The 13,689-nt window shown below is 55.1% G+C and overlaps 1 protein-coding gene across 1 annotated transcript in view; it reads right to left on the bottom strand.

Annotated features, from left to right (window-relative positions):
* The window catches only part of WRAP73 (WD repeat containing, antisense to TP73), a 17,849-nt gene extending 8,475 nt beyond the window's left edge, over nucleotides 1–9,374 (bottom strand). Inside the window, exons 1-3 of the mRNA XM_032262200.1 lie at nucleotides 9,190–9,374; nucleotides 6,725–6,877; nucleotides 6,065–6,181 (exon numbers count right to left, since the gene is read on the bottom strand). Coding sequence (XP_032118091.1) covers nucleotides 6,065–6,181; nucleotides 6,725–6,877; nucleotides 9,190–9,258 — 339 coding nt within the window. The 5' untranslated portion in view covers nucleotides 9,259–9,374. The remainder of the gene's footprint in view (nucleotides 1–6,064; nucleotides 6,182–6,724; nucleotides 6,878–9,189) is intronic.
* Between the last annotated feature and the right edge of the window lie 4,315 nt (nucleotides 9,375–13,689).

A 13,689-nucleotide genomic window follows, 5' to 3' on the forward strand; every position in this document is an offset into this window, starting at 1 on the left:
GCTCTCACGCACACTGCACTGCGGGTGAGGGGAGTGCGGTGCTCTCATGCACACTGTACTGTGGGTGAGGGGAATGTGGTCCTCTGGGTTTGTTGCTGTTTTATACCACTGTTGAGTGACACACAGGTAAATAGAAGTGCATTTCGTTAGCTGTTTCAAAGCGATCACAGGTTGCATGTTACAACCCTGAGTTACCTGGAGAACATCTTGATCTAGGAAGGCAACACATTCAGTGTCCTTTATGGGAAGACAGAGGCTCTGGAGGATGCGGCCTCTCCGGGGCCCACCAGGTGGCTGTGAGCCTGCAGATGCAGCCCTGAGGCAGTAACAGCCACTCAACACCAAAGAGGGTGGCTGCCCACCCCCTACGTGAGCTTGCCAGCCTGGATGCATCTGCAGAGAGTTCTAGAACATGCGCTGCTGCACTGTCCACCTTTCTGCCCCTATCCCTGACTCAGAGAGCTGAGAGCTGACTAGGCTGGCAGTGAGGCCAAAAGACAATTTCCTAAGAAGGCTGAGAGGGCGCGCCTGCTGGCGGAGAGGCGCTGCAGTGGGTGGCCCGGTGCTCCCTGTGGCAGCGCCGTGGGACTTCCAGGACTGCCGCACCCCTCCACCTGCACTTCCCACTGAACCCCTGTGGAGCCCACCAGTGAATAACCTTGCTTCCAACATACCCGGCCCACTGATGAACCTGGTAGTTAACTGACATGTGGCCCAGGTGGGGGACACAGAGCTGTGCAGCTCCGTGCAGGGGTGGGGTGCTGACCGCCAGCTGTGTGTGTGTGTGTCAGGCAGGGGTCCTCGCTGAGAATGATGGTCAGGTGGGGGACATGGGGCTGCGTAGCTCCATGCGGTGTGAGGGAGTGCTGACAGCCAGCTCCTGTGTGTCAGGCAGGGGTCCTTGCTGAGAATGATGGTCAGGTGGGGGACACGGGGCTGCATAGCTCCGTGCTGGGGGGGGGTGCTGATCGCCAGCTCGTGTGTGTCAGGCAGGGGTCCTCGCTGACAATGACGGCTGGGTGGGGTCTGCCTCCAGTAGTGTAAGTGGAGCCGCAGTGCGTGGAGCACTGTGTGTCCAGTGTCACTCCAAACGCCACCAGGTTTTTGGTATAGGATATTGACAAACAAATTAACTTAAATGTCTCCCCCTCATCTCTTCTTACGAGAGAAAGGAAAATCCGATGTCTGTCACTGTGTCTCCAAACAACATCCACAGCGTTCAGGAGCGGAGTCCTGGACACACAGGTACCGCGTCAGTGAGCCGCAGGGGCCACCGGGGCAGCAGGGCAGGGCCCCTGTGCGGACGCTGAACCCGAACACTCTGGCCGTTCTGGGGACCGGTGCCTCAGAACTCCAGCTGGACAGGGCACTGGCTCCTCTAACGGCTCCGCTTGCATGCTGGGGCCAAGGAGGGCACCGGGGCCTGAGTGAGAAAGTGTGCTACTTCCCACCAGCAGGTCTGCGGTGGAAGCCCTGCCTGCGACTCATCCGCGGGGCCGGGTGAAGCATCAGGAGCATCCTCGTGCCACCCAGGGCGGAGACCCACCCTCCGGAGCTCACTGCAGTCACAGGAGAAAAGCGCCTCTCCCACCCATGGCCCTGCACCCCTGCGGGGTGCGCCTGGCCGAGCCTCCCTGCTCTCAGCACATCTTAGGAAATGTACAGAGCACTTTAAGCCTGATTTTTACCTTCATCTCCCACCAAAAAAGAAAAACAAAACAAAACCTTTAAAAGATAACTGTTTGCAACTTTTAAAAACACAGTTAGAGAAAAGGGTAGTTAGGTATACACCTTCATCAGCGCTGTTACCTTCTCCTGACAACTGGAGAAACCAGCAGAGGAGACACGTGAGTGGGCTCCACGGCTCTCAGCAGCAGGAAGAAAGGACCACAGATCCACACCACCAACCCAGCATGCTCAGGAAGGGAGGAACAGGCCACTGACCCACACCATGACTCAGCATGCTCAAGACAGGAGGAATGAACCACCGATTCACACCTTGACTCAGCGCGCTCAGATAGGAGGAAGAGGCCACTGACCCACGCCACACCCCAGTGTGCTAAAGACAGGAGGAACGGGCCACGGATCTATGCCATGACCCAGCGCACTCAAAACCAAGCAGGACGCCAGAGGAAAGAAAGCAGACACTCAGCTCCATGCACCATGGCCCCTGCTGATGGGATCCTGACAAGGTGGAGCTGCCCGCCCCCGCAGCAGGCACCGGGTGCCGGGCACAGGCGGGAGACGAGGAACCCTTAACCACGGGGTGAGCCTTCTCAGTCTTCATCATGTCACCAAGGACGTGCAAAGTGACTCACTGAACTATACTCTTAAAGTGGGTGGATTTTATTGCGGATAAGTTGTTTTAAATGCCTTTATTCAGAAACATAAGAAAAAGTTTTCAGTCTGGATGTATTTTTAAAGCTAACTACAGACTACTTACAACATACTCAAGTTTAAGGATATAGAAAGGTAGAAGGTGGAAGGATAGAAAAAGACGTATCATGAAAATCCTAACCAGGAGAAAGGTCGCATTGCTACATTCATACCAGAAAAAATCAGAATCTGAAACAAAAAGAATGGTGAGACATAAAGAAGAATACTTTACAAAAAAGCTCACGGTGCAAATCCTGAAAACTGTTTCACTATGAAATCTGTTTAGAAACAGTTAACAATTTGTATCCAGCTAACAACAAAGTCTCAAAAATGCATTTAAAAATCTGGCCGAGCTGAGCGTGCTAGTGCGCGCCCGTAATCCCAGCTATATAGGAGGCCGACAAGGAAGGATTGAGTTTAGGAGTTCAAGACCAGCCTGAGAAACAAAGGGAGACCCCATCTCTACAAAAAAAAATTTTTTTTTAATCTGACAGACTACAAGAGCAATGAAGAGGAATCAGTGCTGTCAGATATTCAGATATACACAAAACCTCAACAACATAGACAGCATGGTGTTGGCACACACGTGGAGCAACAGTGGACCTGCGTGGAAAGCCAGAAGCAAGCCTGCAGGCGTCATGGAATTGAGTTCCTGCTACAGGTGGTGAAGGTCATCTTCTAAATAAATGCTGCTGGGAGCTAGGCGCGGTGGCTCACGCTGTAATCCCAGCACTTTGGGAGGCCAAGGAGGGCAGATCACCTGAGATTGGGTGTTAGAGACCAGCCTGACCAACATGGAGGAACCCCATCTCTACTAAAAATACAAAATTAGCCAGGCATGGTGGCGCATGCCTGTAATTCCAGTTACTTGGGAGGCAGAAGAATCACTTGAACCCGGGAGGTGGAGGTTGTGGTGAGCAGAGATCGCACCACTGCACTCCAGCCTGGGCAACAATAGCGAAACTCCATCTCAAAAAAACAAAATGCTTCTGGGAAAAGGTAGAAAGGGATTCATACCGCATACCATGCACCGCTATAAACTCCACGTGAACCTGCTTCACTTAAATGGAGCGTGTGTGTAATGAAACCAGATAGGAAAGCACTCAGCCTCACCAATAACTACGGAAATGCAAACGAAAGCCAAATGCAGTATCGTTTAGTTGCCTGGATGGCATGACCGCAATCCCGTCACCAGGCCTTAGCAAATGAAACATCTCCTTCTGCAGCAGCCAAGCAAGGCTCTCCTCAGGAGGCTCTTGGGAAAAGCGCCTCGGAGGCGTGGACAGCACACTCGCAGCCACAGTGTGTGACAACGCACCAGTCCAGCAGGGGAGGACCGAAAGGAGCTCCTCACGAGGAAGGGGAGGCCCAGCCATGCCTGTCCGCACCGAGGAGTCTAAAAGCACTGTCGGGGCAAAAGCAATGCCAGAGACTTTGCAAAGTACAAGCGCCCGTAAATAAACTTTAAACCGCACACTAAGCAATGCGGTGTTTACACACATCTGCGCGGTGAGACTCAAGAACAGCGAGGACACGTCTTACGCAAGATGCAGGACGAAGGTGCCCTCAGGTGGTGAGGGCATCGCTGTGAGGGGGACCAGGGCTCTGAAAGCATGCTGGTCCACCACAGGCCGAAGGTGGGCTGCTTTTTATTACTCACTGAGCCTTCTCTAAAGGGCACAAGCTTGCTTTTTCACGTTACGTACAGGAGGCAGGGACGTCCCATGCTCCACAACACCATTATGTGGGGTTGTGCCTTCGGAAGGGGACCCAGTGACCTGCTAATCCTCAGAGAACTGGCCTGACCCTGCCTCGCGTTCATGAGACCGATGGACAGGTGCCTGCAGAGTCACTTCCCCGCCAGCGAGCACGTCTGGAATACCGGTTTTGCTTCCTCACTTGCAGCCATTTCAGTTAGCAAGAAAAGCTGGACACAGTTTGCTGTCTTGGGCAAGATGCCCATGCCATGAGTTACTGCCCCTCATCTACCACCTAGTCCTAACGCTTACTCTAAGGCCACCAGCAAAGTGGTCATGACCTTAGTCTCAGGTTGAACAATGTCATCTAAATGTACTCTGAGAAATCAGTGTATTCTGTAGCAAAGGTGTTTTTCAGTATTGGCGTATGTTTCCCGGGGATGCTCAACAGAACCAGGTATTAACACATCTTTTCAGGTTTCTAAACTCTGTAGATGGTAGTTTGCCTTCTGGGCCATTTAACAAGAGTACAACAAGGCTGACCCCGAGCCGTGAGCCCTTCTCGAGGACAGAATTACAGGAAAAGTTCAAACAGTCCTCTCAACGCTGGGCCGGAAGTGCCTTCCAGGGTCACGTACACAGTGCGGAGAAACTGGTGTGTCTTTGCCTGTCATCTTTTTCTCTTACAGCCCATGACAGCAGACGTGAGATTTAGAGTATTTTTAAAAATTGAAACTGAAAAGAACGTGAAGCCATCCAGCCACCTGAAGCAGTTGATTCCGCAACCCCTCGTGGTTGGATAAAACTTGATCCCAGCCGACGGCAGCTTGAAGAAACCCGAACGAAACCTATGGGGCCTCTGCAGCCTCATGCGGGGAAGAAATCCTCCCCCGTGCCATCATCTACGTGGTGTGCACAGCGCACAGGGCTGGGCAGGTTGCCGAGGCCACCAGCAGCCCAGACAGCTACGGACACTCAGCGGACAGGCCCAAACCCTGGGGGCTAACCCCACCAGAAAAGCGCGTTATTAAAGGGATGCGTACGTTTTTCTCTACCTTTAGAAGACACTGCTGACACCAAAGACCTGGTATCTGAACACTTTACACACGCCTAATTTTAATTTAAAATAAATCTCCTACCCCAGATCCCTCTGCTTGATTCTCGGATGTCAGCACTGCCCTCCACGCTGAGCTCAGCACAGAGGCTGGCGTGCAGCGCCTATCACAGGCGAGTGGGCGGCTGCCGACGCCCGGAGCCACCCCCCAGACCAGGTTCCTGAAGGAAAGGTATGAGCCGGCTCATATCACAGCGCATTTTCTATTGCTGAATTAAAGGGACCGCTGAAATCCTAAAAAATCCTAATTAAGATTTTAAGATGTTCTTTCTTTAAAACTGGACAAAAAGATTAGACAACAATACTTAGTGGCTAGTAATGTTCTGACCTACGCTTCCCCCGATGCCTCAGCCTTTCAGGAGCCACCGCAGTCATCAGACCCGGGGGCAGCACGCGGTGCTTGTGTTCATGACACCCTCATCAGACTCAGTAACAGCCCAGAGCGCAAGCAGTGATGCCGGCAATCGGGATGCACCAAAGAGAAGCTTCCTTTAAACGAGAAGCTCGAAGTTCTTGACTTAAAGAGGAAAGAAAAAAAAAAAATCACATGCTGAGGTAGTTGCTAAGATCGTCAGTAAGACCGAATCTTCTAGGCACGCAACTATCAAGTCTGCTGTTAGAACTGGGCCGCCTCACTATGGCTGCTAATCTCTTGCTGTATCTAACTGATAAACTAAATGTGTCACAGGAATGCTGTCTAGGAACACGGGAAGGACAGGGGTTGGCACCATCTGAATCCGCTGGCCAGCTTAGATCCCGTCCCCTGAGGACAAGGGAGACTCACCCTCCAAACACCTCCGCTCTCACTCCCAGGCTATGTCAGGAGCAGAGGGCAGGATCACATGGCTAGTAAGGTGTACTCGGGGCTGACACTTACATGGAATTCCGTCGTGTTGAGAATGTGGCGCCCGTCCGGACTCCAGCACGAGGCCACCAGCCCTGCCGAGCCCTCGTCTATTTTGCAGTGCCATTCGGGCTGCTCTAAAGACCAGACCTGGATCGAGAGAAGAGAGAAACGCACGGTGCAGACTCATCAGCAAGGCCTTGCCGAGACAGAACTCGCTTCAAACCAACAGAGCTCAAGCATACAGGGTGTCTTTTAGAATCTTCCATGATGAAGGGCTGGTCTGGATTCCACTGTAAAAGCAGCCAGGCTTCTTGGGATTTCATTTGGTGGTTGTTTTAAACCGGTTTATTCACACTGTCATTCCTAAGACCTAATTTAGTTAAGCTTTGGACATCTAAGAAAACATGACTTCTTGGGACTCCCTAAAAAAATACAACGTCCAAGTGGCTGGGCTGTTGTCTGTCAGCACCTCCCATTTCTGAACTATACTGTTTAGAAATTAAGACTACACTAGTGTTTCCTTAGTGTAAATGTTCTCAAACTTCAGAGAACATTATAATTTTAAAAGAAACTGGTTTTCAGCTGCACTGACTTTTTTTTTTTCAAACTAGAAGGGCACAGAACAAAGCCATTTCTTCCCAGTGGCACTCAGGAAGGTGTCCAGATTCAAACCGACCCAGCGACACACACCTGCACCAGCCCTCGCTTGTACATGGCACACAGGATGAAGAGCGAGTCCGCTGACCACTCGATGTGCTGGATCTGGTCCAGGCACGTGTACAGCTGCACAATCTGAAGGGTGTTCACATCCCGGACCACTAATCGGTACTGGACACAGGAAGCCTAAAAAACACGAGAAAGCAAGCACCTGACATTCTCCGCTCCGAAAGCTGGGGGCCTTCAGTGACTGTGGCCTGCTCTCCTGCCAGACGCTTCACATCTAGATCATCAGTGACAGCTGCCGCCCCTAAAGATCAGTTCATACGAGGGTAACGTTGAAATACACAAGTCAGGTTTTTAAATTGCTATACTCTAGTGTAACGTATAAGGGTACTTTTTAACTCGCTACCAAAGCTTTAAGATATTTTTAAGTCCCTTCTTAACTGTATGTTAAAAACCAAACTTAAATGGGAAGTAGCATTGGGAAAAAGCTCTTCTGGTTATTAAAAACTAATAACCAAAACCCTATCCTAGTTTTATCACTTTTAGGCAATTTCCTCACATTTATAAAGGGTAAGAATCAAGGCTTCACAGTTGACAACGAAAATGGCAAGGAATGCAGCAATCCTCTTACGTGGTGCCTAAGAGTCAAACCAACAGATGATCAAAAGACAGGCTTAACTTCTGCAAACATAAAGACGTGCAGTAAATGCTCATTCATCTACGCTGACCTGTTCCTAACACAAAACACGAAACGCTTCAGTGTTAGCACAATTTCCTGAAAGACAGTTTCTTCAGGGCCATATGTGTTCATTATGTCCTTATCTAAGCAAATAATCTTAAATATAAACAACGTCTGAGTGCTCACCTGCTGATTGCATCTTTCACTACAGTTTCTGATTTTGAAATGTTAACTGCTTCATTAGTTTTACTTGTCAAGGTCAAACTCGTTTGTGTTTTTACGAACTAATATCAGAAAAGAAATCTACATTAGTTTTCCATGGAAGAAAAGAGAGACGGGCAGGGGATTGCAGACGGAACAAGCAACTATGAAGGCACTTACTTCCTCGCATTGCAGCTTTGAAAACTGTGATCAGTTACAGTGAGTTCCTTATGAATGGAACCATATAAACTCTGCTGTAAGGTATGGAAACTAGAAACATGGACCTGATCCAACCAGTACTTAGGGAAAGGCTTTCAAGAAGATGACTCCAGTAACAGATTATCACCAGGTGCTTCACAGTACTTTGACCAGAGTGTACAAACACCTAAGTTAGGCAAGCAAATATAATCTTTCTCCTTATAAGTCACTGACATTTTCATAAATGGTGAAAACGAAAACAAACCTCTAAGTTAATTGGGGGAGCACACTGAAAAATATACCAAGACTGAGGTGCCATTTAAACTAATGAGGTTTTCTGTTTTGTAGCTGATGCTATTTTTTGTGATTTGGAATAAAACCTCTATGAAGAGGTAAAAACGAAATCTGAGAGTTAAGTTCTCAAAGGCCAGACAGGGCACGGGAACGTCAGTAGAGGTAAAACTGACAAAGAATCACGACGCGTGAGTCAGTTAACAGAGGTGGTGGCTAAACAGAGAGAGGCACTCTTTATGAGGCATGTTTCTTCTTAGTGGCTTTCCAATGCCAATTACCCACCCCCTTCTGAGGATGTACACGACTAGGCATCCCGGTACTACACTGTATGTGTTGAAGCTTAAAGTTACAGCTCTGTGATTTAAGCACCTTTCTGCCACCCATGGAATGAAGAGCTCAAATCCCAGCCGTGAGGACAACTATTTCCTTACCTGGGGATAGAATACTGATATTTAAATCACTTATTGGGCACACCGTAGAGGAGAAGAGAATCAGAGGACAAGTAGAGAAGACAGCAAAGTGGCCACACCACTTCCCAGTTACGGGCAACAGAATGATCAATTTGCCTTTTGTGACAAAATAACAACCAAGAGCCGGCATTTCCTGTACCCTCACCTGCCTATGCCCACCTTTCCAGGGGCAGGGAGGCTGGCACCTCCCCAGGCCCCCACCTGCCTAGGGTATCTTCCCGAGTCCCACACCTTCTCGGGACACCTGCCCGGGCCCCACACCTGCCTGGATACCTGCCCGGGCCCCACACCTGCTTGGGGCACCTCCCCAGGCCCCCCACCTGTCTAGGGTATCTTCCCAAGTCCCGCACCTGCCTGGGCATCTGCCGGGGCCCTGCACCTGTCCGGCCCACGTACCTGCTTAGGGTACCTGCCCGGGCCCCACACCTGCTTGGGGCACCTCCCCAGGCCCTCTACCTGTCTAGGGTATCCTCCCGGGTCCCGCACCTGTCTGGGGCAGTTACTCAGGCCCTGCACCTGTCCGGGCCCCGCACCCGCAGGACCCCCAAGCTGCCTCCACCCCTGGGCCACGCGGCAGCCCCGTGGCTCTGCCCGCCGGGGACGCTGGCACAGAGGATGTCGTGCCCGCGGCCCCCGCAGCCGCTGCTCACCAGGTACTTGCCGTCCGGGGAGAATTTGCAGAGCAAGCCAGAGAGCTTGAACACCTCGGAGAAGTTCATGGCCGCCGTCAGCCGCAGGTGCCAGCCTGCGCCCGAAAACCCGCGGGACCCTGGCGCGCAGCAGTTCACAACCGTCGCCGCCGCTGGCCTCTGAGGCCGGAAGTCAGAAGGCGGAAGTGAACCGCAGCCTATCAGCGCCGCGGGAGGCCGCGCGGCATTGTGGGGCTTGTAGTTCTCCTTGTACCGCAGGACTTTAAAGGAGACGCCCACGTTTCTTCGGACCCGGGATTTCCTATCCAATAGCCCTACCTCAAAGGACCGGAGACCTTGAGGTCCCCTCCAGCTAGGACTGTGGATAAAATATAGGAAGCACAGTAAAATTTGAATTTCAGATTAACAACAAATCGTTTTCTAGTATAAGTATGCTCCCAAACATTGCACGGGTCATGCTAATATGGAAAAATTATTCGCTAAACGGAAATTCAAATTTAATTGGGCAAACTGTGTGTCTGCGTGTGTATACACATACATATATTTTTATATTTACATGTAAAGGTTTGTTTACATATAAATATACGTTTGCATATAAATAGATCTTTAGTATGTAATACGGTGTCCGTCGCACATATTATATCATATATGTAACGCATAAGTAGTTATTTCGTTTGCTTGGGGTTTTGTTTGCTGAGTCCGGCACCCCTACCTGCCGCCTGGCCCTTGCCTCATGCTCCAGGGCCACTGAGATCCAGGAGAGAACGAATTTGCCGCTGACTGGGCAGAGCGAGCGCGTGGATCGCGGGCACCGCCCCGTGCATCACTCGCGCGCATCTGGGCAGTCACCCTGCGAAGAATCGCGCGGAGGCCGGGACCCGGGGTCCCAGCCGCAGCCGCCCCAGGCACTGGAGGGAGCGAGTCCCTGCAGGCTTCCAGGGCTGGGCCTCGTCCTCTCGCCCACTCCGGACCCTGGTCCTCTTCCCTGGACAGCGGCCTCCTCCTCCCCTGGCTCACGCGGGCCGCTAGTAGTCCGCTCCAGGTCCCGCCGGCGCCTCTAGGGCGCTCCAGACGGCGCAGACTCTGACACCCCCGCCGGACCCTGCGTTCTGGGAGCTGAGAGCCAGCCAGGGTCCTACTCGCACCTCCGGGCGCCCAGCCTCGGGCCTGCTCCCCGCGAACGCCCCAACCTCCCCGGCCGAAAGGATGGTGGTGCGCGAGCGTCCTACCCTGACGGTGCCGGCCTTTTCTGCTCCCAGCTAGACCCAAACCCCTGCATGGGATTCGTCTCTGTGTCCGGTCCCTGGGCGCCCACGCCCCGTGCGTGAGCAGTAAGGCCGTGTGGAAGTCAGCCAGACCCTCCGGCTCAGGCGCGGAGAACCCAGTCTGCGCTAGCCCGGCTCGCTCGCGAGGCCGCGGGATTCACCGACGCGACCTTCCAAGACGTGGGGGTCACCATGGGCAGAGGGCACCGGTTCGGAGCCAGATCATGGGTCCCATAAGCATCAGACCATAAGCAGCGCTGCCATTTAGAGCCGCTCGGAACTCGCCCTGCCTTTCGGATCCCCCAGCCAGGGCCCGCTGTACCCGGTGGAGGGCCCTGGAATCCCCGCTGGCCTAGGAAGAGCAGGCGAGCGCGCGGCGGGTGTCGCCGGCGGGTGCGGAGGCTTGGCCTGACCTGGCGCGGGTCTGTGCGCGCAGAGAGCAATTCCAAGCGCACTGACGCCCCCCGGCTCCTACCAAACACCAAACGGGATCCAGAGCCCGAGGCCAGAGGCGGCGGCCGGAGGAGGGAGCAGGGTGCTGGGCGTCGCCCGGGTGTGTTTGCGTCCTGAGGTGCCCCTGGAAGGCCGTGGGGCCCAGACTACAGCTGGGGTTGGGAGAGCAGCACCCGGAGGGTCTCCGCGGGATCCTCTGCCGGGCGGGGACACGGCTCAGCTAGCGGAGTGGGTGGCCGGCCCTGTCGGACGGGCGGACTGCACCGTTCCCCTCCTCCGTGCCCCGGGGCGGCGCCCCTCACCCCAGTTCCCTGCCGGCCACATCCCCAGCCCCTTGGCTTCCAAGCGCCCCACGTGCCGAGGGTCCCAGCGCAGTGGCGGCGACCAGGAGACCCGGGTGTCTGGGAAGATGAGCCGTCTGGGGGACACCAGAGTCAGGGCTCAGAGTCCGCACCTGTGCCCGGCGCGTCGGCACCGGCGACCCCAGACCTGCAGAAGGTCGCGATCAGGTCTGGCCCGCTGGAGGGCCCTGGCGTCCAGCCTGCTCCGGCCCCGCGTGGGCGACCTCGCCTGGCTCGGCTGGGGCGACGCGCGCCCAATGGCGGCGGGAAGGAGGCGGGGCGGAGCGCACCAGGGACCCCGACTCGGACGCGGCCAGCTGGGGAGGCGGAGCGCCGGGAGGAGGCCTTGGCCCCGGCCCTGCCCTCCTCCCGCCGCGGCTCGGTGGCCCGCGCTGCCTTCCCGCGCACCGGGCTGCAAAGGCGCTAACGCCCGCGGCCGCCTCCTCCCCGTGGCGCCTCCCCTCCCTGCGCCCATATAACCCGCCTCGGGGCCGGGCCGCCCGCCCTGCCTTCCCTCTCGCGCACCGGCCCGGAGGCCCGCGCGCCCGCAAAAGGGACGCAGCGAAGCCGGGGCCCGCGCCAGGCCGGCGGGGACGGACGCCGACGCCCGGGGCTGCGACGGCTGCAGGTAGGCGGCCCGGGGTCGGAGCGCCGTTCGGATCCGCGGGCAGCAGGTGCCTGGGCGCTCGGCAGGTGCCTGGGCTCGCGGTTCCGAAGCTGGGAGGGGAGGGGAGGGGAGGGCGATAGGGGACGAGCTGGGACGTGGCGACACAGGGGCTCCCTCGGAGCTGGATCGGTCCCTGGGACTTGGCGCGAGGGGCTGGAGCGGCCAGAGTGGAGTCCGCGAGGAGACGCGGGTCCTGCCCGCAGCGCAGGCCGACTTTGGCGCCAAAAGCAGCCCCGCAGGGATTCCGGGAGGGCCTCTTCCTGTGCCCCCTCTCCGCCCCAAGTTCAGAAGGCCGTGGGAGGGCGACCCCAGGAAGAGGCGGGGGTGCGGGGTGCGGGTGCATTTGGAAATCGCCAGCGAGCTCCTCCGCGCCCGCGCGCTCCCTCCGACCTGCAAGGCTGTGCCAGTCCCGGGGCGTCGGCTGCCCGGACCGCGCACGGCGGAGGAGCCACAGCCCTCCCCTGGACAGGGAGACGGATCAGGGCAGGGGCCGTGACCCGTGGAGTTGGTTACGAAGCGGTTTCCACGGTTTCCCGAGGGACAGCTCTCCCTGTGGCGCTGAGTTTGTCGGTCGAGGACTCCTGGCCTGTCTCCGGAGCCGTCCCAGGTAGAGAAAGGCTGGGAAGAGCGGGCCTCGCCGGCCTGGAGGGAGACACCACCTCCCCTTAGCTCCTGGGCCTTCCGCTCCGGCAGCCACCGCCTTTCCGGCTGCTTGGACTTGGGGAGCGACGATTACCTTCACTTAGCTTGTATTCTGGTCTGGACCCTAAGGGACAAGCCCGCGTAGTATGCACACATTCGCTAAATAACCGGGGGGCAGGTCGGCAATCTTCAGCAAGGGCGCAGGGAAAAGCGCGCACCCCGAACTTCTGACCAGCGGTCATTTCCTTCCAAACGTGCTACCATCTGTTTATCCACTGTCTGCACCTGCGGGAATGGTTTGGGCTCATCGACTATGCTTTGATTTTTGTTGTTTTGTTTTTTGTTGCTGTCGTTGCTATTTATTTGTTCAGCCTTAGCTCTTGGGGAAAAGGAGTCGTAAACAAAGCGCACGGCCTCTGTGACGCCTGCTGAGCGCTGAGCCACCCTCTTGATTTATTGAAAGATTCAGAAGCATTGCGTTAAGAACAGGACATGGTGTTCGAAATGGTGCCATATATGAATGTATGAATTACGTGTGTGATTTTTACAACAAGATAAAAAGCTGGCTGGGCATGGTGGCTCACGCCTGTCATCCCTGCACTTTGGAAGGGTGAGGCAGGCAGATCAGTTGAGATCAGGAGTTCGAGACCAGCCTGGCCAACATGACGAAACCCCATCTCTACTTAAAATACAATAATTAGCTGGACGTGGTGGCGGGCACTTGTATTGCCAGCTACTCCAGAGGCTGAGGCTCAAGAATTGCTTGAACCCAAAATGGAGAGGGCGCAGTGAGCTGACATCACACCACGGCACTCCAGCCTGGGCAACAGAGTGAGACTCTGTCTCAAAAATACGATTAAAAGTCGCTGCCAGAGGCTGCACTGTGGCACTGCCTATTGTCAGTCAGGGGCTGCCTGGGGTGAGCGGAAGGCAGGCCTGAGCAGGGCTTGTCTGTGCGCCGCAGCCACCCAGGATGGCCATGATGCGAGTCCTGCCCTGCAGTCCTTCTAGTGAAGGCTACGGCGAACAGGGAGCTGTCTCCAAATCCCGAAGGCCCATCCCATGGAGACCTGGTCTGGCACAGTGTTACTGGGGCAGTGTGGAAGTCAGAATGCTGGGGCTCCAATCTCCT

The sequence above is a fragment of the Sapajus apella genome, unplaced genomic scaffold (assembly GCF_009761245.1).
Source record: "Sapajus apella isolate SASKATOON/1434 unplaced genomic scaffold, GSC_monkey_1.0 scaffold127, whole genome shotgun sequence".
In the NCBI taxonomy this organism is placed as follows: domain Eukaryota; kingdom Metazoa; phylum Chordata; class Mammalia; order Primates; family Cebidae; genus Sapajus; species Sapajus apella.